Here is a 25,661-nt window from a genome sequence, read left to right as displayed (position 1 = left end):
CGTAGTCCGTGCTTTAAGGATCTGCGTGGATCATACCAGTACCATTACAAAAACAGACACTCTCTTCGTTCTCTACGAATTTAACAAGAGAGGATGGCCTGCGGACAAGCAGACACTGGCGAGGTGGCTTTGAATGACAATTTCAGAAGCATTTTCTCAAGCTGATTTCCCTGTTCCGGCTAATGTCTCTGCTCACTTTACTCGTAAAGTAGGTCCATCATGAGCAGCACAACGTGGTGCTTCATCAGAACAGATATGTAAGGCAGCCACATGGTCTTCCATTAACACATTCAGTAGACATTATGCCTTTGATACCTTTACCTCTCAGGATGCTGCATTCGGGCGAAGGATTCTTCTGTCAAATCGGGAGCGTCCCCACCACTAAATTTGCTTTGGGACATTCCAATGTTATAACCTGTGGACCCTGCAGGAGACATAATCGTTTTGGTAGACTTACCGTTGATAACGCTATTTTTCCGAAGTCCACAGGATCCACAGGGATCACACGCTGATTCACCTGATTTTGAGGATCCTTTCACCTACTAACCTCTTTCTTCTTGTATGGAAGGGTGTGCATGTGTGTTCTTCTCACCTGATAAGGGCTCTCTATGAGGGATCCGGTCTGAAGATCGACAGTGTCTAGGTCGACAATGTTTAGGTCGACCACTATAGGTCGACAGTCACTAGGTCGACATGGATGGAAGGTCGACAGGGTTTCTAGGTCGACATGTGCTAGGTCGGCAGGTCTAAAGGTCGACATGAGTTTTCAATTTTTTTTCTTTTTTTGAATTTTTTCATACTTAACGATCCACGTGGACTACGATTGAAACGGTAAAGTGTGCCAAGCGAAGCGGTAGCGGAGCGAAGGCACCATGCCCGAAGCATGGCGAGCGAAGCGAACCATGCGAGGGGACGCGGTGCACTCATTTGGGATCCCGGTCACTCTATGAAGAAAACGAAAAGAAAAAAAAATCCTCATGTCGACCTTTAGACCTGTCGACCTAGCACATGTCGACCTAGAAACCCTGTCGACCTTCCATCCATGTCGACCTAGTGACTGTCGTCCTATAGTGGTCGACCTAAACATTGTCGACCTAGACACTGTCGATTTGATGAACCACACCCCTCTCTGATGCTCCTGTCTTGAGCTTTGGAAAACAACTGATTTGCCTGAGCCAGGACGCGGGGATTTAGGGGTTTGGCCCGTTGCATTCTAGGAGGCTGAAATCTTTAATCATTGGTGCCAATCTGCTGTGGCCACCTCATATCCCAATGTTATCCTGTGGATAATACAGTTATCAACAGTAAGCCTACCATAACGATTTTTTTTTTGTTCCAACCAGAAATATTGGACAGATAGAGGTCTAGTTATCCCCATCCGCATCTGATGATGCGGATGACAGGTGGTAAACTTGACCAAACTCGCACTGTGATAATTGAGTACATTGCATGGATGTATCAATCATCGCATGCAGGGACAGAGCTTGCGGTTAAGCTCTGTTCCTGCGATGCCTCTTGGTAGCATCATCGGGGTATTTTTCACGACCACCCCCGCACCGGATACAGCACCCTCCCCATCCCCCCGGATTCATACTCACCAGTCCCAGGAGCCGGTGTCCGCTACTCCTGTGAGCACTGCCGGGCGCCGGGTCCTTCTTCTGCACTGTGACCCGCGGTGCTGTAAAGTGAGCTACCGTTTTTTAGCATCACTTTACTGCATCGGGGTCACCGCTCAGCATATGGGGGACACAGGCTCCTGGACTGGTAAGTATGTTTTTTTATTTTTACTTTTTAAAAACTTTTTAAAAAAACATTTTTACACTGTGATCAGTTTGTTTGTCCATCGGACACACATACCTGATCATGGGAGTCCGGTCCCCGCACAGTTTTCTCTGCGGGGGACAGAGAAAGCTGGACAAAGGGTGCAGATCGCAGTGCTGCCCTGTGATCTCGCCAGCCTGAGCTGTAGAGAATTATCAAAGGGCACACTGCTGTATTTAAAAAAAAAAAAAAATTTTTTTGGGGGGGGGGGGGGGGGGGGGTAAATTCGGCCACATCGCATTTTCCATTATAAGTATGGGGTACGCGATATGGCTTACTAAAAAAATGAAAATTGAAGGTTTTGGAGCAGTTTTTCATGTAGTGTGATACTAAAATAATGTGAAAAAGGGTGTGAAAACACCCTTTTTCACATTATTTTAGTAAAAGTAATGGTAAGAAATAGGCCCCATAATCTTTAAGTGTGTAGGGTCCTTAAGTTGTATTTCATGAGTCATACACTTACAGTACTTAATCAAGGTACCCTCCTCTTCTCATTACATGTGTGATTGCCAAACTCAAAGATCCGGGAGCGCTAATACACTTTAGCTCTGTCAGTACTCACAGTTTGTGGCACTTCAGAGGGATCACATAGTCACGGTGATGGTGAAGAGTGCAAGGGCTAGTATATGTTAGGCGCGGCGGTGTTCGGCCGTGCCCTGACAGAGCAGCGGTCATGGCCGCCGCGCCTCTCTCTCTCCCTGCTTCCGCATGGCACCTAGCAACGCCGGGACGCCGTGCGCGCGATAGCTGCCGGGTCCCTGGCAACGCTAGGACGCCGTGCGTGCAGGGCTGCCGGGTCCATGGCAACGGGGACGCCACAGGTGGACCGCGTTCCCCGTTGCCATAAGATTACTCACCTGTTCTCCCCTGGTCGTGCAGCAAGGCAGCTGCACGACATTTATCAATTAGGCTCTGTACTGCCATTGGAGGGTTCCCTGTTATATGCCTCCTCAGTGTCTCACACAAACGCCGGTGATAGCTTCCTGTATGCTGTTCCTGCCTTGTAGAAGTTTGTTCCTGGTCAGCTGCATCTGGTCGATCCTGCTCCCTGCCCTCTTGTATTCTGGAGTTCTGAAGCCGGTCCTGGGAATCCTCCTGGTCCTTGTGAACCTGTTACTGTCATCTGGGGTTCTCGTCCGGTTTCGTGAGTAGCGGCTTCTGCCGCGTGTTGCGGCCTAGGCTACTTAGTCTTTGCGTTTCTTTGAGTTGGTGCTTTTGCGGAGGTTTCCGCTTTCACTGTCCTCCCCGGAACTCGGCGGTGCCGTGTGGGGGAGTGGACAGTGGTATCCTTTGTATTTCTATTCCTTTGGCGGCGTGCCGCACATACGTTTAGTTTTTAGGTAGTTAGTAGCCCCTAGCTTGGTTGTTTCAGTTAGAGGTCCCCTTGTTATTACCCTGTCTCAGTTCACGCTTTGTCTCTCTTTAAGACCTGGGGGCATCGGAGTTGGGCAGACCTAATCCGCCCTTCAAACACGGCTGCCGTGGGCCCAAGAAACCATAGTCATTCAGGCGTGAATTGACAACACGGGTAAGACAACGGAGGTAGGGTGCTAGGGGCTATTTCCATTCCATTTCCCTATCCCAGCATCACGTCTTGGTGCTCTGGACTTACTGCATAAGATCTCCCCTGTCCTGAGCATCAGGATCGTAACGTTATCACCGGCCCACAAAAAGGGGTATAACTTTTTTCCTTTGTATTGGTGGGCCTAGAAATTCGGCCTCATGAATCCGGCAGTTTTAGGGCCAAATCCCAGTCAGCTTTTGGTCAACCAGATTCAGGAACTAACTCAGATGGTTCAGGACCTTACTCTTCGGGTGAGATCGCAGGAAGATCTTTTGCGAGCCTCCCCGAGTATGGTTCCAGAACCAAAAATGCATTTACCTGACCGTTTTTCGGGTAACCGAAAAGATTTCTTGAATTTTAAGGAAGCTTGTAAGCTTTATTTTCGTTTATGGCCCCGTTCCTCTGGTACTGAGTCTCAACAGGTCGGGATTGTGATGTCTTTACTCCAAGGTGATCCACAGACCTGGGCTTTTGGGCTAAGAGCGGCTGATGCTGCCTTGTTATCAGTAGTCCTTAGGCCTTTTATATGACGACCCAGATAGGGAAGCATCAGCTGAGAGCCACCTGCGTGCCCTTAAGCAAGGTAAAAATCCTGCAGAGGCGTATTTTACCGAGTTTCGCCGTTGGTCAAACGACTGTGGCTGGAATGACCCGGCCCTGCGCAGTCAGTTTCGCCTCGGTTTGTCTGAAGTTATTAAAGACAGTCTCCTTCAGTACCCCGCTCCTGAGACTCTAGACAAACTCATGGAGCTCGCTATTAAAATTGATCGTCGTCTCCGAGAGCGGAGGGCTGAAAGAAGAACAACTATTAGGCCTAGTCCATGTGTAAATACTTTTAATGAGGACGACGAGGAGCCCATGCAAATGGGTCTCTCCCGGCTGTCCCCAGAGGAAAGAACCAGAAGGTTAAATTCTGGTCTTTGTTTGTATTGTGGTGGCAAGGGACATATCGCATGTAGTTGCCCGAATAAGCCGGGAAACGCTCTGACCAAGTGAATTGTGAGGGGGTTCACTTGGGTCTGCAGTTAATCTCCTCTAATGATTCTTTATTAGTTCCTGTAAAGATTTCCTTTGGTAGCCTCAGTTCGTTGGTGTCTGCCTTCGCCGACAGTGGAGCTGCAGGAAATTTCATGGATTTAGATTGGGCTAAGGCTTTAGGCGTTCCGCAGATACCTTTGGATAAATGTATCACCATGCACGGCTTGGATGGTGGTCCGCTTTCCAATGGGGTAATTACTCACCGCACAACTCCAGTACAACTGACAGTGGGGCCCTACATTAAAAAAAAATAGAATTTTACCTTACACATTGTCCGGCAGTTACAGTAGTTTTGGGTCACCCCTGGCTTGCCTTTCATAATCCCACCATAGATTGGCGGTCTGGGGAGATTTCCCAATGGGGTCCCTTTTGTGTAAAGGAGTGTATTTCCCATCCAGTCCGGGTTGCGGCAGTTACCCCAGAACTTATTCCTTTGGAATATCAGGATTTTGCCGATGTTTTCTCCAAGGGTAATGCGGACGTTCTGCCTCCCCATCGGTCCTATGACTGCGCTATTGATTTAATCCCAGGTGCCACTTTACCTAAGGGGAGTTTATATGCCCTGTCTGGGCCGGAAACCACGGCTATGGATAATTATATTCAGGAGAGCCTGAAAAAAGGCTTCATTAGGCCCTCAAAATCTCCATTGAGTGCAGGGTTCTTTTTTGTTGAGAAAAAAGATGGGTCGCTCAGACCATGTATTGATTTTCGGGCTCTGAATAAAATTTCTGTTAAAAACACCTACCCCTTGCCATTGATTTCAGTACTGTTTGATCAGTTACCCTCTGCCGTTATCTTCTCTAAGATCGATCTTAGAGGAGCTTACAATCTCATCCGAATAAGATCTGGGGATGAGTGGAAGACGGCTTTCAGCACACAGTCGGGTCATTATGAATACCAGGTGATGCCGTTTGGGCTGTCAAATGCTCCTGCGGTATTTCAAAACCTTATTAATGATGTTCTTCGTGACTTTCTAGGGAAGTTCGTAGTCGTTTACTTAGACGACATTTTGATTTACTCTGAGTCTATGGAACAACATATTACCCATGTGCGACTGGTCCTTCAAAAACTACGGGAGAATCATTTATACGCTAAACTGGAGAAATGTGATTTCCACATCACAGAAGTGTCCTTCTTGGGGTATATTATTTCTCCCCAGGGCTTTTTCATGGAACCGAAAAAACTCCAGGCCATCCTTAATTGGGCGCAACCCACGAATTTAAAAGCAATTCAGCGCTTTTTAGGCTTTGCAAATTATTATAGGCGTTTCATTCATACCTTTTCTGATTTGGTCGCTCCTATAGTAGCATTGACTAAAAAAGGAGCGGACCCTTCCAATTGGTCGCCTGAAGCTGAGTCTGCCTTTCTGGCCTTGAAGCAGGCCTTTGTCTCGGCTCCTGTTCTCTGGCACCCTAACCCGGAGCTCCCCTTTATAGTCGAGGTAGATGCCTCAGAGGTTGGAGTAGGGGCTATCCTTTCTCAGGAAGATCCGGAGTCTCAGGAATTACACCCTTGTGCCTTCATGTCCAGGAAATTCTCCTCCGCAGAATCCAACTATGATGTTGGTAATCGAGAATTGCTGGCAGTTAAATGGGCTTTCGAGGAGTGGAGGCATTGACTGGAGGGAGCTAGGCATACCATTACAGTGTTTACTGACCATAAGAACCTATATTGAGTCAGCTAAACGGCTTAATGCTCGGCAGGCACATTGGGCATTGTTTTTTACTCGTTTCAGGTTTATTATCACCTTCAGGCCCGGTTCCAAGAATACGAAAGCTGATGCCCTGTCACGTTGTTTTCTTCCGGTTCACAATAACCATCCTGCTACTACCCCCATAGTTCCATCATCTGTCATCCGGGCAGGCCTCACACAGGATTTATTTACTCAGTTAGTCCAGCTTCAACGGCAGGCTCCCAAACTTACTCCTGCTGATCGTCTCTTCGTCCCTGAATTTCTGAGAGGCACTGTTTTAGCTGAGTTTCATGACAACAAAGTCTCTGGTCATCCAGGTATCACTAAGACCTTGGAGTTAGTCTCTCGCTCGGTGTGGTGGCCTAATCTTTCTAAAGATGTAAGGGAATTTGTCCATTCCTGTCAGGTTTGTGCACAGCATAAGGTTTCTCGTTCGTTGCCGATCGGGCAACTCATACCTTTAGCCGTTCCTCTCAGGCCATGGTCACATAAATCCATGGATTTCGTGGTGGACCTTCCTCTTTCAGACGGATTTCGAGTCATTTGGGTGGTAGTAGATCGTTTTAGTAAGATGGCTCACTTCATTGCTCTTCCCCGATTTACCCTCTGCTCAAGGGTTGGCAGTCTTGTTTCTCCACCATGTGTTCAGGCTCCAAGGGTTGCCCAGGGATATTGTCTCTGATCGGGGTCCGGAATTCATCTCCCGTTTCTGGAAACGTTTTTGTGCCTCATTAAATATGAAACTCTCTTTAACATCTGGGTACCATCCACAATCTAACGGACGAACCGAACAAGTTAATCAGTCGTTAAAACAGTATTTACGGTTGTATTCGACCAAACTTCAGAATGATTGGTCTGAATTTCTTCCTTTAGCCGAATTTGCCTATAATAACTCTTGTCATTCTTCCACCAAGGAGTCCCCATTCTTTTCGGTCTTTGGCTTTCATCCTAGAGCCAACTCTTTTTTCCCTCATTCTCCAGTCTCCTCGTTGACCTTAACCTCCCATCTCAGAAAGATTTGGAGAAAGGTGCACCTTGCCCTGAAGAAAGCTGCCTTCCGAGAAAAGAAATTTTCTGATAGGCTCCGACGTCCTTGCACTTTTAAGGTGGGAGATAAGGTGTGGTTGTCAACTCGCAACATCAAGCTCCGACAACCCTCGGCTAGATTGGGACCCAAATTTATTGGACCATTCCTTATCATTAAGAAAGTCAACCCAGTTGCTTTTCGGCTACGTTTGCCGAGATCACTCAAAATTGGCAATACTTTTCACTGTTCCCTTTTGAAACAGTATTTTTCTTCCAGGAGATTTCCTCGGAGGACTTCCCAGGGTAGATCTCCGGTGGATGTTCAGGGGCATCAAGAGTTCTTGGTGGAGAAGGTTTTAGATTCTAAGCTTTCTGGTGGCCGGCTTTATTTTTTGGTCCACTGGAAAGGTTATGGCCCTAAAGAAAGGTCTTGGGTATTGGATAAGGATTTACATGCTCCTAAACTTAAGAAGATATTCTTTCAGGAGTTTCCTCAGAAACCCGGCTCTAGGGGTTCTTTAACCCCTCCTCAAGGGGGGGTACTGTTAGGCGCGGCGGTGTTTGGCCGTGCCCTGACAGAGCAGCGGTCACGGCCGCCACGCCTCTCTCTCTCCCTGCTTCCGCACGGCGCCTAGCAACGCCGGGACGCCGTGCGCGCGATAGCCGCCGGGTCCCTGGCAACGCTAGGACGCCGTGCGTGCAGGGCTGCCGGGTCCATGGCAACGGGGACGCCACAGGTGGACCGCGTTCCCCGTTGCCATAAGATTACTCACCTGTTCTCCCCTGGTCGTGCAGCAAGGCAGCTGCACGTCATTTATCAATTATGCTCTGTACTGCCATTGGAGGGTTTCCTGTTGTATGCCTCCTCAGTGTCTCACACAAACGCCGGTGATAGCTTCCTGTATGCTGTTCCTGCCTTGTAGAAGTTTGTTCCTGGTCAGCTGCATCTGGTCGATCCTGCTCCCTGCCCTCTTGTATTCTGGAGTTCTGAAGCCGGTCCTGGGAATCCTCCTGGTCCTTGTGAACCTGTTACTGTCATCTGGGGTTCTCGCCCGGTTTCGTGAGTAGCGGCTTCTGCCGCGTGTTGCGGCCTAGGCCGCTTAGTCTTTGCGTTTCTTTGAGTTGGTGCTTTTGCGGAGGTTTCCGCTTTCACTGTCCTCCCCGGAACTCGGCGGTGCCGTGTGGGGGAGTTGACAGTGGTATCCTTTGTAGTTCTTTTCCTTTGGCGGCGTGCCGCACATACGTTTAGTTTTTAGGTAGTTAGTAGCCCCTAGCTTGGTTGTTTCAGTTAGAGGTCCCCTTGTTATTACCCTGTCTCAGTTCACGCTTTGTCTCTCTTTAAGACCTGGGGGCATCGGAGTTGGGCAGACCTAATCCGCCCTTCAAACACGGCTGCCGTGGGCCCAAGAAACCATAGTCATTCAGGCGTGAATTGACAACACGGGTAAGACAACGGAGGTAGGGTGCTAGGGGCTATTTCCATTCCATTTCCCTATCCCAGCATCACGTCTTGGTGCTCTGGACTTACTGCATAAGATCTCCCCTGTCCTGAGCATCAGGATCGTAACAGTATAGTGATACATTTAGGCTCTGTATGTATGAGAGTCAATAGTTTGCCAGTGCCATTCTTTTAAGGCAGGCATTCCCAACCATGGTCCTCAAGGCACACTAACAGTGCATGTTTTAGTGATGGTAACTTAATTAGTAGCTCAGTTATTTTGATTTAACCATCTGTGCTGCAGCCTGGATATCACTAAAACCTGCACTGTTGGTGTGCCTTGAGGGCCGTGGTTGGGAATGCCTGTTTTAAGGGGATATGTGGGGAATTTGAAAATACTGATTGCTAGTGAGCAGGAAGTAATCAAAGTGAGAGAAAAGGAAAAGTTCTACAGTAAAACCCAAAAGCACCAGCAATGTGGCATGGTGCTTTATCCTGCGGAAATTGGCAACTGCCATCAGGGAATACCTGCTGCCTTGAAGAGGTGTACTTGGGGGCTAATTCAGTAAGGATAGCAAATTCTGCTTATCAGCAGAATTTGCTATCGTTTGGAACGCATGCTGGGGGCCGCCCATCGCTGGGCAAGGCAGCCCAGCATGCTGACCGGCGCCTCCCCCCCTTGATAAAGCAGAAATTGCAAGCGCCTCTTGAGAGACCCGGCACCTTCTTAACCATAGCGGCGGCTATGTGTGACATCACGCAGCTGCCACGATCACGCCTACGACATGCCCCCTTTCGCGCTGCACCACCTCTTTCTGCCGCCCCCACAACGCTCCGTCTCCTCCCTGAAAATGGATCGTTTCCGCCCCGCGACCGCCTCTGCCTGATTGACAGGCAGAGGCATTCTCTTTTTCTGTGCCCCCCCCTCCCCCCCGCAGAAAGTGCGGGCGCAGGACGGGTGCTGCGCATGCGCACGTGGGACCATTGTAAAAATTCCGGTTGGATTGCTATTTGCGATCCAACCTGAATTAGCTCCTTGATCTGCAACAATGTTTAGGTAGGTCATATGTGTTAAACTAACATTCAAATGAATTCCAGGAAGCAAGTTTCCCTAGCAGATCATTGCCCAGAGCATAACACTGCCTCCACCATCTTGCCTTCCCATAGTGCATCCTGGGGCCGTTTCTTCCTCAGGTAAATGACATACACACATGATGTAGAAGACAGCGGCATTCATCAGTCCAGCTTGCCTTCTTCCATCACTCTACGGTCCAGTTCTGATGATCACGTTCCCATTGTAGATGCTTGCGGCAGTTGACAAAGGTCATGATTGGAGCTTTGACTGGTCTGTGTCTATGCTGCCCGAGCCGTAGGAAGGTACGATGCACTTTGTATTTTGACACCTTTCTGTCATAGACAGCATTAACTTTTTCAGCAATTTGTGCTACATTAACTGTTCTGTGGGATCGGACTAGATGAGCTAACCTTCACTCTCCATGTGCATCAGAGAGCTTTGGGTGGCCATGACCTTGTCCCAGGATCATCAGTTGTCTTTCTTTGGATCACGTTTAGAGGGAACATGCAAGAAGTCATTCCATTTTGGAGATGCTCTGACCTATTCATCTAGCTCTCGCAATTTATACCTTATCAAAGTCACTCAGATCTTTACACTTGCCAATTTTTCATGCTTTTAACACATCAAATTGAAGAACTGGCAGCTCACTTACTGCCTAATTTATGCCACCCCTCTACAGTTGCCATTGTAATGAGATGATTAATGTTATTCACTTCACCTGGAAGTGGTTTTAATTTTTTAGCTGGTGGGTTTATACAGCGAGACGGTTATCTGCTGTAGTCTAAATTATTGTAGTTAATTTCTGGTGCCTTTACAATTGCAGACATCCCTTCCCTCCCAAATTCTGTTGGTGACAAAATCAGACCCTGGTGGTAACCCAAATGCTTCACAGCCTCCTCCTGTCTAAGGCTGTCTCCAAACTGGCAGAATAAGTTTGGCTGTGCTGAGTGACTTTTTATAGTCATGTGGACTGCTTCACCTAAATCAAAAATTGTAAGTGATGGGTTTTAGGCTAATTAGACAGTGCAAGGAGCAGACTTAGGAGGTTGACATAAAGACTGTGCATGATTCAGGAAGTTTAAAACTTGGCTGTGGAGAGTTACAGTTTGGGTTGAAGATAGTTGACTGAGGTACCTGATGTGAGAAGAAGGGTGCACAAGTGGTGTTTGCGATTGTCTCGATACCTGGACCCTTGCTGTAAATGGTGGAATAACAGAGAGTGGTGTTCTGGGTGAGTGATGTCAGCTAGAGACCCCCTTTTACAGAAAGAGGCTGTCAGTGTCTGTGATATTAGACGGCAAATTGGTGGTGTCCTGGCTATGCCTGCACATACAGTATAAGGTCTATGACCTAAGTATATTGCATTACCTCGACAGATTAAAACAGTAAGTGCCGGCTCCCAAGTGAGATGGATATTATTATATAATTCCAGGCGCGGCTAGATAGTTTCGGCTCTCTGAAAAACTCTTTATAAGAGAATTATTACTTCTATAAAAAATATATTCTGTATACACAGTTGTAGTGTATAACTATATATATATATATATCTATATATATATATCTATATATATATATATATATATATATATTTATATGGACAATTGGCAAGCTCTGCTCTACAGAAGCACAAATTATCCATCTGTCGTGTACATAAATGTTTTAGAGCATTTGACACTGGAAAAGGGTCTTTATATGAGGAGTAGAAGGTCTTTAATACCCCTTTCACACCGCACAAATAACCCGGTATTGCCGGGTCGACACAGGTTGCTGTGCGGTGTGAAAGGGGCGATGGTGAATTCCCAGGTCGCCTGACCCGGTAATTCAACCTGGAAATAAAGCAGTATATTCCCGGGTTGAATACCGGGTTAGGGGCAGTGTGAACGGGTTGCTGGGTCGATGTGACCCAGGACTTATTTATTACATAGGTAGAGGCAGCGCGGAGATGAGCTCATCTCCCAGCGCCGCCCCACGATGCTGGCTCCACCCCCTACCGCTATGGCAACTTGATGGAGACAGTTGTTAGGGACCAATGCCGGGGCCCACCTGGTCCCATTTCCAATTACCGGGTGGGACCCGGCATTTGCGATGTGAAAGGGGTATAAGTAGTTGAACTGAAAGGACTTATACCAAGACATGTTACAAGAGACAGATTTTAGATTTTAGTGCCTATATTTTAAAATAACGTCATTGTGTTACCAGAGTTCTGTAGATCACCAGAACTAATACCACTTATATCATTGATTTATGACCCAAATGACCATAAACCTTTTATTCAAAGCTTAATCTCCTGGAATTTACTTCAAATTGGTTATAGTATATTTAAACAAGCTTTTAAAGATATTTTAGTGATAGGACAAAAATTCATTACTGTATAGTACAGGGTGAGGCAAAAAAAAAGTCTTAAAGCTTAACAAAAAAAGGGACTGGTAAATGCTATTCGCAATTTTAGTACGTAAACTTAAAATGCATGGGATACAGATTATTTTCAGTTGGTTTTGAATATGATATCATATTTTCTTGGTGTATAGCAGACTTCAGTTCATTAGTGGTTCTTTGCTGATGCGTGTAGATCTCAGCTTTCAGATGGCCCTGTTGGCTGTGTAGAGGACTTTCATGAAGTTGATGAGGAGGTATACTTTCAAAAAACTGGCTGTCGGAATCCTGGCAGTCAAATTACCGATGCCGGAATCCCAACACCCGTTGGAGCACCGACTCCGGAGTCTAGAGCAGGTTAGGATCCCGATGCCGAAATCCAGACAGCTGTAATCCTGAAGGTAAGCCTAGCCAGGAGCTTTAGGGTTTAGCTGTAGAGAGAGGGGGGAGTGTTGTTAGGTTTAGGTGCCACTCGAGGAGTGTTATAGGCATAGGCTGTTTGTGTGTGTGTGTTTGTGTGTGTGTGTGTGTGTGTGTGGGGGGCTGAGTTTAGGGTTAAGCTGCAGAGAGGGAAGGGGTTCGGGTTATGCACTACCTGGGTGGTTAGGTTTAGGCACTAAGGCGGGAGGGTTAGGCTGCTGAAAGGTTGACTAGGTTTAGGCAATAAGGGGTGAGGTTGGGGTTAGGGTTAGGCTGCAGCAAGGGAGGGTTTAGGGGGTGTGGGGAGTTTTAATACTTAACCTCGACACTGTAGGGATTGTGACCATTCCCGATGAGGATTGTTTTCTCCTCGGTAAAGAAATTTCTGCTTGTTAACGTTACTAGACAAATTAAAGTGAACTTCGTCACAGAACTGAAATTATAGCACCATGATAACACCAGCAATGACATGCAAAGTTATGCGAAACTTCAGAAATAAAGTACAATCGAATACAAATGTGTATCACGAATGAAGGCCACCATCTGGATGATGCACTTTTAGATTATGTGCCTTATTCAGTAGCATCTGGGCAATTTTCGGGCCAGCGTGCACGAGCAGGCTCCGCTCTGTGAGTGTGTGGCTCGGGAGATGTGATCGCCTCTGCCTTATTGACATGCAGAGGTGTTTGCAGGGTGGTGGGGGGTGTTGGCATTGCAGGGGCGGTGCGGGAAACGAGTGGTTACGGGTTCCTTTTGGGGCCACCGCATGGCGTCACACTTGGCAACTACAAAGAAAAACATGGCTGCATTGTGCCTGCCTTCGCAGCCTAGTTGTGGTGATTGCGATCTTATTGCAATGTAATCACAATTAGATTGCGACCGCAGCGCTGAGTGCCACTTGGCAATGGACCTAGTATCTATCCATGTCACCTCACCCAATCCGCTGTATCCCTCCCATCCCCGCCCCACCTCCTCTCGTACCACTTAACGCCCATTCCCAGTTCTCTTCTTTCCAGTCACATTACACATAATTTGCGCAAGCGGCCAGGGAACATCCTGTGTCAGCCTCACAACTGCAAGTTGTGACACGAGCAAGCTGACATACACAGCACAGACCAATATTTAATTCACCCTAAATGTAACTATAAATCTAAACTCAAGCTTCAAAACTACAGATGTGTCCTCATACATCATTGCTTCACTCGTGCCAAACAGCCCCTCTTGGTATGTCAAGTCTCGTGAGACTCTGCTAGCGTTGGACTGATTTTTTGCAGACAGTGGGGTTGGTTCAATTGTTTATCATGCACATTCTCCTGTCTAAACTCAGTTATTTCTTTTGATTAAGCTGATCATGCCCAGAGAGGCCGGGTTTAGCCACACAAAATGGCTAAACCCAACCAAAGTGCTCGGCTGAAGTGAAATGTGCTGTTTAGCTGGCCAAACTGGTTACTTTTCACACATTTCTGCTCACCAGCTCAGGGGGCTGAGAGCTGAAATGTATCTCCCTACGACTCAGCGCACCTGAACAGAGCAATAATTGAATTGGTTAATGATTTGATCTATCAATAAATTATTTTAATTATTGTTTGTTTCATGAAAAGCCAGTATTTTTAATGAAAAATGCTTCCCTTATTTTGTTTCACTTCTATTTGTAATAATGCAATTTTTTCCCTTTACTGTGTCACGTCTTCTCTGGATTCTGGTCCCCGCGGTCACAATGGCTCAGCTGCAGATGGTTTTTTATTAGGTGGGCTTGACTTGTGAAACATCTGATTGGTGCTGGTGGATGGTAAAAGGCAGAGGAGTTTTATGCTCTGCATACGGTAACCTGCCCAGCATTCTGTGTCTTGTGGGATTTCTGTGAGACTCTGTTGCCTGAGTACAGCATTCTATTCCTGCCCAGGACATTTTTGCCTGCACCTTTGCTTTTGCCTAGTCCTGCTCCCATTTCCCCTGGTTTAGTTTCTTGGTTGCTTTATTTTGCCTATCTCTTGGTTTTGCTACCACCTACTGTAGTCTATATTTTGTGCCAGTAAGCATCCAGATTTCTCCCCTTTCTGCCACTTCAGCCCACTCCTGTGTTTGCCTAGTGTCCACACTGACTCCTTGTCCTTGCATTATGTCCTGGCGACCTATTTAGTACTGGGGTGAACTTACTTCACCCAGGAACAGCGGCTGTTATAGGCAAATTCCTTTATAGTCATTGCAGGAGTTGTGTGATTAAGTAGGCTTGCGTAACACTTTTGAAATATAAGTAGAGCCATAGAGAGTTTCAGCAGTAGCTAGAAAGTTAATTTACAGTAGTTCCACTTTCAGTACAGGTAATTATATTTCTTTAAATTATATTTCTTTAAATGATCCAAACATTATACAATTTTATGGTTTTATTTATATTTGTCTTAGTAAGGATATACATTTCTAGAGGTGACACTATTAATTCATTTGTTTATTATTAATTATTTGGTTTGCAATATATTTATGAAAACATTCAATTGGGGGAATTCAAATGTTTGAAAAGTCGGTTGGGTGTCTGTTTTTTCCCTGTCTATTAGATAGGAAAAAACAGACACCGAACTCACTTTTCAAACAATTGAATATCCCCCTATGTTTCTTTACTTACAAGCTCTACTGTTAGTTAAGACTAGTAGTCTTTATTCAGTTGTCTTTTAGTTACAATTAATAATTTATTTTGTGTGTGTTTCAGGCACTTATATTTCTTGCAATTAAAAAATGACATTTTACAGGGAAGGTAAGACATGTTCCTTATTTGAATATTCCTTATTTTACATTTCTTCAAACCTTTTCTTTTTTCCCCCTGGATATTTTCATATTGAAAAGTTGAAATCTGTCAACATCACAATTATTATTGCAGGGTCAGTCTCCCATATCCAAATTACGGTATATTATGAAGTGTGGAATGTTTTGAGCACGTCTGAGATAGTGACACCTTTGCTTTCTGTTGTTTCAATATATACAAACTTTGTTCCATGCACAAAACTATTAAAAATGTAAACCATTACCATCAGTAGATGTGTATAAGGTGTATATGAATCAAATTAGTTTTGTGTATGTACACAAACTTTGTTTCATGCACAAAATTAATAATAATTGTATTAAATTACCTTCAGTCTCTCTATAATACAGTAAGGTGTATAGAAAACATAAATGCATTCTCTGCTTAGACTTGAGTTCCATCCCCAAGATACTGTATCTCATTATGGTATGAAAATATTCCAAAATACAGAATAATCCAATATACAAAATATTTATGGTCCCAAGCATTTTGGATATTGGAGACTCAAAAAATAATAATATTAATAATAATACTATTAATAATAATAATGAGTGCTGTCTGTGGAATCTATATTGAAAATTTCTAGGCAACAAAATAAAAATAATAAAATATATTTAAGTGCTACCAAAGTGGCACCATATTAAGAAGGTAGATGTTTCCCATGAGGTACAACTCCTTTTTAAAAGTATGACATTTAAAGTAGCAAGTTCATTAAATATGTATGCATTTAATTTTTACTGTATTGTTTTTTTTTTTAAATGTAATTTTTATTTATTATATCACATTATACGTTTAGCACATAAGAGGGTATGAGTATTTCCCTCGAAATTACTTGATAAGACAAAAAAGGGGTCTATATACTAAGATTTGAATGGAGATAATGTGGATGAAGATAAAGTACCAGCCAATCAGCTCCTAATTGCCATATCACAGTCTGTGTTTGAAAATTGACAGGAGCTGGTTGGCTGGTACTTTATCTCCGTCCACATTATCTCCATCCAAGGCTTAGTAAATAAACCCCTTAGTCAAAGATTCTTCCTATAGAGTTAACAATTTATATTTTATTTGGAGGGAGTCCCAGGAATCAAGCTACCACTTTCTTAAATTGACCCAGACATCCCATCAAATAGATTCTTCCCTTTGTTCCAGAAACAGGTCCCAGTCACGCCACTTCTTCACTCAATTGGAACAATGAGTTTTATTTAAAGTTTCCATTTTGTGGCTATTATTTATTTTATTTATCACCATCTGCATGGTTGGGATCAGTTCCTGCCTCCATAGCTTGGCAATCGTTGCTCTAATAGCAATAAAAACATGGCTCAATAAGTATTTATGTATATTAGGGGTCATTAAGACCTGATCACACGCTAGGATTTTTTGCTGCGCTGTGATCAGGTCAGAACTGCGCATGCGTATGAACCGCATTGCGCAGGCGCATTGTACGACTACAAAAGTGGATCGTTGCTGGGCGATGGATTGTACGAAGAATCCATTCGCACAGCCGATCGCAAGGAGATTGACAGGAAGAAGGCGTTTCCAGGTGTCTACTGACCGTTTTCTTAGAGTGGTAGGAAAAATGCAGGCGTGTCCAAGCGTTTGCAGGGCGGGTGTCTGACGTCAATTCCGGGACCAGACAGGCTGAAGTGATTGCAGCGGCTGAGTAAGTTCTGGTCGGCTGAAAATGCGTTCGCACACTTGCAAAGCGAAAATACACTCCCCAATGGGTGGCGACTATCTGCTCGTAGCAGTGCAAAAAACTCCTAGCGAGCGATCAGGTCTGAATGACCCCCATTGCCCATAGGTAGTTGGAAATATATGTAATAGTATCATCTGAGGTGTTATTTGCATTTCAATCCCAAAAATTTGGGTTAGAAGATTTTCCAACTCTACCCAAAAGATGCCTCATTTTTTTACAGTCCCAAAATATATGCACAATGTCATAACGGTATTGTTTTGTTAATCTTCAAAATGATATCAGCATTATTTTTTAGGCTGTAAGTAAAAAGTAGAAATGTATGGCACATTTGTGGATGATGCATCAATCATGAATCTGTCCTGAATGATGGAGCTTTGTAGGAAAGAATTAGAGGTGGTTTTGCAGTCAGTTGTAAATCAATGGGCATCGCCAGCGGTCTAGTGTCTAAAAAGAAATTGATTATTGAGCATTGATTTTGCTGTCATTTTTAAACTGCTGTTCTTGTTCATTGGATTATAAACTACTATCCCGCCACAAGCCCACCAGCAAACTATTCCAGCGCTGGGCTAACCAATCCAGAGCAGCTTGACATTATTATAGTAGGACCCCACGATGAATGTTTCCCTGCTATATTGTCATCAGTCCCGGGCTGGTTTAGCCTATTGCTGGCTAGTGAAGAATCAGGGGGACCCCATAACATTTCTGCCAGGATTTTTTCAATGACCACTTATCATTGGGGAGTGGTGGTGGGAAGACGGCACTGTTTTGTTTGTTTGTGTGTTTGTTTATTTCTACATTTCACAATTCAAATTTTTTTCTAAAAATCATGTACAGATCTGAGGGATGTGTGCAGTGCTTGAAACACTCAATGGATTTTTTTTTATTAAAGAATCAGGGAGACCTCAAATTTTCTTCACTGGGAGTTTGGCTAAAAGGTCTAGGGCTGGTTATCATTTGAGGGGGGCCTACAACATTTTATGTGTTTTTCTTTGAAAGGGATCATTTATTTGGGCAGATTTGCCAACAGTTTGGCTTAGTTAATTTGTGGTTTCTATATTTGTGATGGGCCTTATTAAGAGATGATCGCAGTAGCACAGCTGCTGTAGCTTTTGCATGTAGTGGCTGTGCTAAGTATGCTAATGCAGCAGGTATTTTGCCTAAATAGACCCTTCCTGTTGGCTACTACTGTAATGCGCAGCATCGGATCACTCTTGCATGGATAACGGTTATCTGAATAACTCTCAGGTTACTCAGGATGACGTGTTTTGAGCAAGTGACGCTGTGTCGAAGGATATAGCCACTGACCATACCATGCCTAAAAAATGGGTCCGGACCATCCCCATTTTTTGGAATGCTGACTATGCCTGCCACCCCCCATATGGCTGCAGCTTTCAGCAATCTTTATTTTAGATGGAGATCTGGACATGCGCACTACAGATCCTACATACATGAAGACCATTCTGCACTGGTATTAAACTTGATCCAAAAGGTCTCTATTCATAGATATTCTTTTCTAACTAATACAAGAAAGAGTAGATATATACAAGTCACAAGCGCTGAAAGAACTATTACTTCCCTCTTGTGGGGTAGAAGTGGTGTACATGGAATATAAATGCTTCTTTTTTGTGTTGAATCCTGTCCTTAGATGAGTTTTCCAGAGCTCAGTAGAAGCATGAAACAAAATAAAACACATCATAGTGAATTATGTTAACAACACAAAGTTGATAAACTTAAGTGTCTCTATGAATGTGTCCAAAAATCAGTATTATGTTGATAGATGTAAGTCAAAATATTCTAGATGGCGTACCGTACTCACTCAATGGAGCTGAGAGATAAACATATAAAGGTTTCTTTACGCAAATCCCACACTAGGATGTATATTTCTCTATTTATTCTCATGAGTCCCCAGGTATTGTTCTCACAAACATATGGAGATGCGTACCCCAACTCACACTTATGGTGCGTATTTACATATATAAAGGTATCTTTAATCCCCCACACGGTAATACAATCTGGTAAATTTGAATAAGCGTACCCCACTCACAGTGAAATAGGCTGCCACCTTTCCATCAAGGTTTCTTTGTACTTGAGGTGTATAACCATTTCATAATGTGAAGAAAAAAATCAAACAGGATTTCTCTTACGTCCTAGAGGATGCTGGGGTTCCATTTAGTACCATCGGGTATAGACTGGTCCCTTGGGAGCCATGGGCACTTTAAGAGTTTAATAGTGTGGGCTGGCTCCTCCCTCTATGCCCCTCCTACCAGACTCAGTTTAGAAAATTTGCCAGGAGGAGCCGGTCACAGCTAGGGGAGCTCTTAATAGTTTTTCTAGTTTTTTTTTTTTTTTTGAGTTAGCTAGGTACAGGCAAGCTGCTGGCAACAGCCTCCCTGTTTCGTGGGACTTAGGGGGGAGTACGAACCAACTCTAGAAGTTAATGGTTCTCTATCTTCGCTGACAGGACACTGAGCTCCTGAGGGTGCTGATCGCAAGGCCACAAGGAGACCACTCACTCCCGCAGCACGGCCGCCACCCCCTAACAGAGTCAGAAGAAAGAAGAGTAGTGAATACAGCGCCGGCAGCCCGGGAAGCGTGTCGCCGGCGGGAATGGCGTCACAAGGGTGGGAGCGCAGCTCTGACAGGCTGCACTCCGGAAGGCTCAGTGGCACACTGTTTACGGCGCTGTGAGGCGTGTCCTGGGCCAGCGTAGTCACCCTACACTGGTCACATAATGCGAACAGGGGCAAATCCTACTGTTAGCAGCAAATTACCTCAGGCCAGTATAAACAACTAAGTGCGGGAAAACGTGCCATTACAGGGGGCGGGACTTCTCAGGGCGGACCCAGCACTCACCAGCGCCATTTTCTCCCTGCAGATCATCAGAAGGAGACGCTGACAGGGAGCGCTGCCCTCCACATAACTCCAGAAATACCTCTGCGGTACCAGGGTGTTATAGACAGGGGTGAGAGTGAATTTGAGAATAGATTACCCTATTAAGGCTACTCAGTCAGCGCCGGGCTTTTACTATATTAACTGCCTACTGGGGCGATGTGTGGCTGGCTCCTTATACTCTGTGACTCTCTGAAAGTACTCTGGGCGAAACGGTGTCTGACATTTTCCTGTGGGTGTGGCTGTTTATCTCACATTACCATGTCAAGGGACTCTGTGTCTTCTGCTGCAGAGTGTGTATCTTCTCTTGAAGAGTCTATCCCATGTACTTAGGACTGCAATGACATTTCCCAGTCCTGTGAATCTGAACCCGCATGGGTGGATTCTTTAAGAGGAATGATATCACAGATTTCATCTAGGATGTCATGTAAGGAGAAAGAAACACAGGTTTTGAGGAATTCTGTAGAGGTTTTGAAGTGTTCAACTCCCACTACCTCATCTGGGATCCCTACTACATATCCGAAAAAGAGTGCTCTTGCCCAGATATTGCAAGCTGACTCTGAAACCGACTCTAATACAGGGGACAGTGATGGGGATATGCGTGGGTGGGGGTGATGCATCCCTTTCTAAGTGGGTGCAATTAATGATTGAGGCCATTAGAGACATTTTCTGCAGCGTTGTTCACTGGGGTTCCATAGGGAATAACATCGGGGGTGTAGAGTAGGATCTTCATCTGAGGCACCAACAGGCTAAAAGCTTTGACTGTTCCCAAGATGCTCAGCGCCGCATCCTTTATAACCCTGCCTCTGTGCACATGAGCTCAGTTTGTAAGTTGGTGCCCTGCAGACAGGACATTAACTGGCAGGGCTGCTCCAGCAGCCCTGAAAAGAGCTTTTTTAAAAGAAGATAGAAGACGTCAAGGGCTGCAGCAGAGGCACTCTAGTGCTAGATATCATTCTGACATCTCCTGCTGCAGCTCCATCACCTCCCCCAGCAGCGCTGTATACACCCGCGTCCCTGGTTGCCGGATACTTACAGTGGAGGCCCCGGTTCTTCACCTAGTGCAAACACACTTGCCGCAGCTCTCCAGGATCGCGTGGCTGCATCAAGGAAGGAGTTAAAAGGGTCCCCCAGGCGGGAACCGCCGAAAATCGCGATCTGTCGCGGCCATTAGGAGTAGGGCCGCGCGCGCTGTCCTGGACACTGTGTTGGTACAGGGACCCCACTAGACCACCAGGGCAGGGGCACAGGTCACCTATATATATAATTGTTTTATTATGGCCCACAGTACCTGGTGGTGAAGTCCTGCAAAGGGATAAAGCTCTGACCTGTAGCCCCTGGGCGCCATTTACAGTAAATGTTCACGCCCTGGAGCTGCATCTCTCTCTCTCCCTCACTCCCTGTCAGCGTTTGGGAGCCATTACACACATGCTGCGCTGACTCTGGGACTGGTGGGCAATGCCTCCTCTGTAATGCCGCCTGCTTCATCAGTGCTGTGCATTTACAGGACATTTAAGTATTCTACATGTCGTCTAGACAGTGTTGGTTAAGAACAAGTGCATATATTCAGGGTTATTTAGTACAAGTACCCTGTGATATACATCCAGTCTTTACTGTGCATTGTTATATCTATATATATCTACATAACTTTACTCAGTGCTATAGTTACTTAGTATTGCTGGTCCATTGCAGTTTTATTATCGGTAATAATCTCTGCATTGTATATGTGACTGTGTGCCTATGGCTGCTGTGTGGTTTCTATTTCGTGTATCTCTCACATATGACTATCCGTATATTCTGTACCCTGAGGAGGCTCCGTGCGTCAGGGTTATTAGATAATATAGGTATTTCACAGGATATACGCATTTTGTATTTTTCTCTCTGTTTTTCAGTCACATTTTACCCCAGAAATTACTGGGTTCTATACCCTATGGTCAGTCTGCAGCAACGGGGGCAAATCAAGACCCACCTTAGGCTGTTTTCTCTTATTTACTAACTACACTAATAATTAGACTTGCGTCCCCTGTGGGACCTCCTGTGCCATCGCAGTCACATATTGTCCCTGCAATTAATCCGCCGTTGGCAGATACTCTGTTCTCTCGGATACAGCAATTACATCAGTCACTAGCTAAGTAAAATCTTGACTGTCGCCTGCCTAAGACCAGGGGGTCATCTAAACGGGCCATTACTTCCTAACAATCCACACATGTTTCGGATACCTCATCCGATGTAGATGGCGCTTTCATTGACCTTTCAGACTCTGATGCAGATGCTTCCATGTACACCTCTTCTACCCCACAAGAGGGAAGTAATAGTCTTTCAACGCTTGTGACTTGTATATATCTACTCTTTCTTGTATTGGTTGTTTTGTTGTGAAGTAAGGTGAAACTTCTCTAAGTGATATTTAGTCCAGCAGCTTTAGTGCCTGAGTGTTATCTACTCATCTATTTTCAGTATTCTTTTCTAACTCAACTGGTACACTACCATTAAAAGATATACAGTTTAATTGAGGTGCTACCTGGTACTTTATGGAGAACACATAAACCAACACAAGATAAAGAAAGTAGTTTTTTTGGGTTGTTAAATCCAAATATTTTAGCCGCAATAAAGATAGTCCAGTACGATTGCTGTGGTTCCAAAGCACGAAAGCGATTTATTCTCAATACAAAGTACCACCAATTGCATATGCATGTACACAGCCAGCACTGACCCAATTTCAACACAGGATACTCTAATATTTAGAGCCAGAGGCATACAATTTATACATTTTACAGTGAGAAAAAATATGACATCACAGCTGTAAAAAAAACAACAACTACACAATAAAGGTCAACATTTATAGGCGGACCCGTCAGGACATCCCAAGAACTTGACGTCCCATAGGTCGCATCCTCTAGTCATTGTCCCCTGAAGTGAGCCTTTGTCATGCAACATAAAGACCATTTAGGTTCCCGCTTGTAGAGCTGTATAATCTTGTTAGGTAATGCATATTTGAAATACAGTTTAATGTAAGGACTTTGACTAGATGATATTTAATAGTCGCACAGTGTGATCGTTTCCTCAGGATCACCAGAAGCATCCTATTAACATAAGGAATAAAACAAGTCCAAACAGTATGCAGTTTGCGTACTGAATACATGAAATATATTTATTACATTCAATTGCAAATATCCTTAATTTTTAGTGATTTTATAAACTGTATCTTTAAATCATAACCATAGTCATTACCAATGTTTATATTAACTGCGACCTTTAAGAGAATTGTGATCTTATCCTATTGCAATTGCATACAATTAAATTATTAAATGAGTAACCTATACCTTAAGAAATGCCTTCATCCAATCAATCTGACTTTAATAGTCCACTCTTTGATAGTGCACTGACACTATCATACCTTAAGAAACTATTTAAGGATCATAATATATTTTTTCTCTCTGTGGTTCTGCCCCTCAATATCATAAAATTATTTTCTCTTACGTCCTAGAGCATGCTGGGGTCCACATTAATGCCATGGGGTATAGACGGGTCCACCAGGAGCTTGAGAGTGTGGTCTGGCTCCTCCCTCTATGCCCCTCCTACCAGACTCAGTTTAGAAAATGTGCCGGAGGAGCCGGTCACAGCTAGGGAAGCTCTACTGAGCTTTTCTGGAAAAAGTTGTTTTTAGAGTTTATTATTTTACAGGGAGGCTGCTGGCAACAGCCAGGGTCATCTTAACAGCAGTGTAGGCCCCTGGGCACAGCAATGCACTGGGCCCCCCTACCCATCCTCCAGCGGTATGGGTGGGGGGTGCTATCAGCGGCAGCTTTGATGTCCCGCATGCGGTATGGTGTGTTCTATCTTCCGCTCTGCATGTAGGACCTGGAACAGTAATTTCTGCTAATTACTCCTTTACTGCACAGATGGGGCTAAACTGTAGAAGGGGGCATTTAGCTGAATGAAGAAGCCCTAGTACATGACTTCCAGGGTGGTAGGGGTATTTAATATGTAGGGGAGGGGTGGATAGTGGAGTGGGCTTAATATTTAACATTTTCCGGTGGGAGGGCAGCTTGCTTGACTGCAGATATCTCAAGTTCCTGAAAATATATTTCTTAGCTTTGAATGGTATAATAAAACTAGAGAGTCCCATCTTTTAGGAGGTACTGGGGACTTGGGGACCAGAGTTCAGGAGCCAGAGCAATCCACCAGCAAAAATCTAAAACTGCGTATTAGGCGTGTATAGCTGGAGCAGGGACCAGCTGCTGGAAGGCTGATATCTCTGGTTCTTGGCATAGTAGAGGCACTCTTCCACTGTTCTCCAAAAGGGGAGAGTCGCAGCTTTTGGCTGATACCCTCAGACATACTCTAAGTCATACAGAACCCGAGATATCAGGCTGGGAAGAGCAATTAACAGGCTTGGTTGGTGAACACTGCTTTCAAGTCAGATATCTCAGGTTCCACATGGCCAATTTTCAAAAATCTGGTACCCCTGGAAAGAGGAGACCCTCAGCTATCAGCCTAGGGCCCTTATACTCCCGGGGCTCTTAGGCAAGAGCCCATTAAACCCATACGAAAAGACGGCCCTGGCAACAGCCTCCCTGCAGCGAGGGACTAAGGGGGGGAGCAGTGTCCACCCTGCGGGGTCTGAGCCACTGTCTCCGCTGACTGGACACTGAGCTCCAGAGGGGTCGGATTGTTCTCCGCCACAGGGGACCGCTCGCCCCAGCAGCATGCCGCCAACCCCTTACAGAGCTAAAGATGTGGTGAGTGAGACTCCGACACCCCTAGCAAGTGGGGGGCCGGTGTGAAGATGGCGGCAATGGGGAGGGAGCGCAGTGTTAACTCCTGGGAAGGTTTAGAGGCACATGGTGCGGCACTGTGAGGTGCGCCCTGGGCCAGCACTTACCCCCACACTGGTCCAGAAGTCTGTGGGGGTCCGCCGTTCTCAGCCAGCACATTTTTCCTCAGACCAGTATAATCCTCCAAGAGCGGGAAGACAGAGCCATTAAGGGGGTAAAGCTTCTCCTCAGAGCGGACCCAGCAGCATTCCAGCGCCGTTTTCCTGCCTGCACAGCACTGAGAGAAAGAACAGGTCCCTCCACAGCAACTCCAGCTATCTGTACACGGTACCAGGGGGTTGTAGAAGGGAGGGGGGGCTGTAATAAGACTGTGTGTCCTATTAAGGTGCACAGTCGGCACTGACAAGGGGTCTCCCTTTGCTAAAAGCGCTGTGTGTGGGTTGGCTCCAATCTCTGTGTCTCTCTTAGCATTCTTGAGGGGGAAACTCTGTCTGCCTTCACCTGTGTGTGTGTGTGTGTGTGTGTGTGGAGTGTTTGGTGGTATGCTTTAGCTATGTCCAGGGACACTGTGTCATATGCTGCAGAGGATTTATCCTCCCAGGATGATCCCATCCCATGTAATCAGGATAGCACTGGTTTAGCACAGATACCAGCAAGGGAGCCTGAGTGATTTTCCTCTATCAAATCTTGGATTTCTCAGATTTCTGACAGGGTTGCGAGTAATGAATCTGCAACCCAGGTATTACAGAGCTCTATGGCAATATGGACAAGTTCTGGTACCTCAGGACGCCCCGCTTTTTACCCCCACAAACGTGCACTTGTCACACAAGACGACACGGATACTGATTCTGACACCACAGACAGTGATGGGGATGTGTTGCGGGGGTCCGCATCTCTTGCAAAGGGGGTGCAATTGTTGATAGAGGCTATCAGGGATGTGTTGAATGTTAATGATTCAACCCGAGCAGGTTGAGGAGGCTTTTTTGACTGAAAATCCTGTCTGACATTGCACTGCCACTCCTAGATGGGCCAGGTGTTTGTGTCGGCCACTTGGGTCGC

At 45.4% G+C, this 25,661-nt stretch overlaps 1 protein-coding gene across 3 annotated transcripts in view; it reads left to right on the top strand.

Annotated features, from left to right (window-relative positions):
- Positions 1-25,661, top strand: part of PTPN3 (protein tyrosine phosphatase non-receptor type 3) — a 1,027,556-nt gene that overhangs the window by 313,370 nt on the left and 688,525 nt on the right. For 2 of the 3 annotated variants that reach the window (XM_063922728.1, XM_063922727.1), the window contains exon 6: positions 15,153-15,197. The exons of the other annotated variant lie outside the window; for it this stretch is intronic. In XM_063922728.1, coding sequence (XP_063778798.1) covers positions 15,153-15,197 — 45 coding nt within the window. The remainder of the gene's footprint in view (positions 1-15,152; positions 15,198-25,661) is intronic. 3 annotated transcript variants of the gene reach the window in all.

The sequence above is a fragment of the Pseudophryne corroboree genome, chromosome 5 (genome assembly GCF_028390025.1).
Source record: "Pseudophryne corroboree isolate aPseCor3 chromosome 5, aPseCor3.hap2, whole genome shotgun sequence".
In the NCBI taxonomy this organism is placed as follows: Eukaryota; Metazoa; Chordata; class Amphibia; order Anura; family Myobatrachidae; genus Pseudophryne; species Pseudophryne corroboree.
This window is presented reverse-complemented; position numbering and strand designations above follow the sequence as displayed.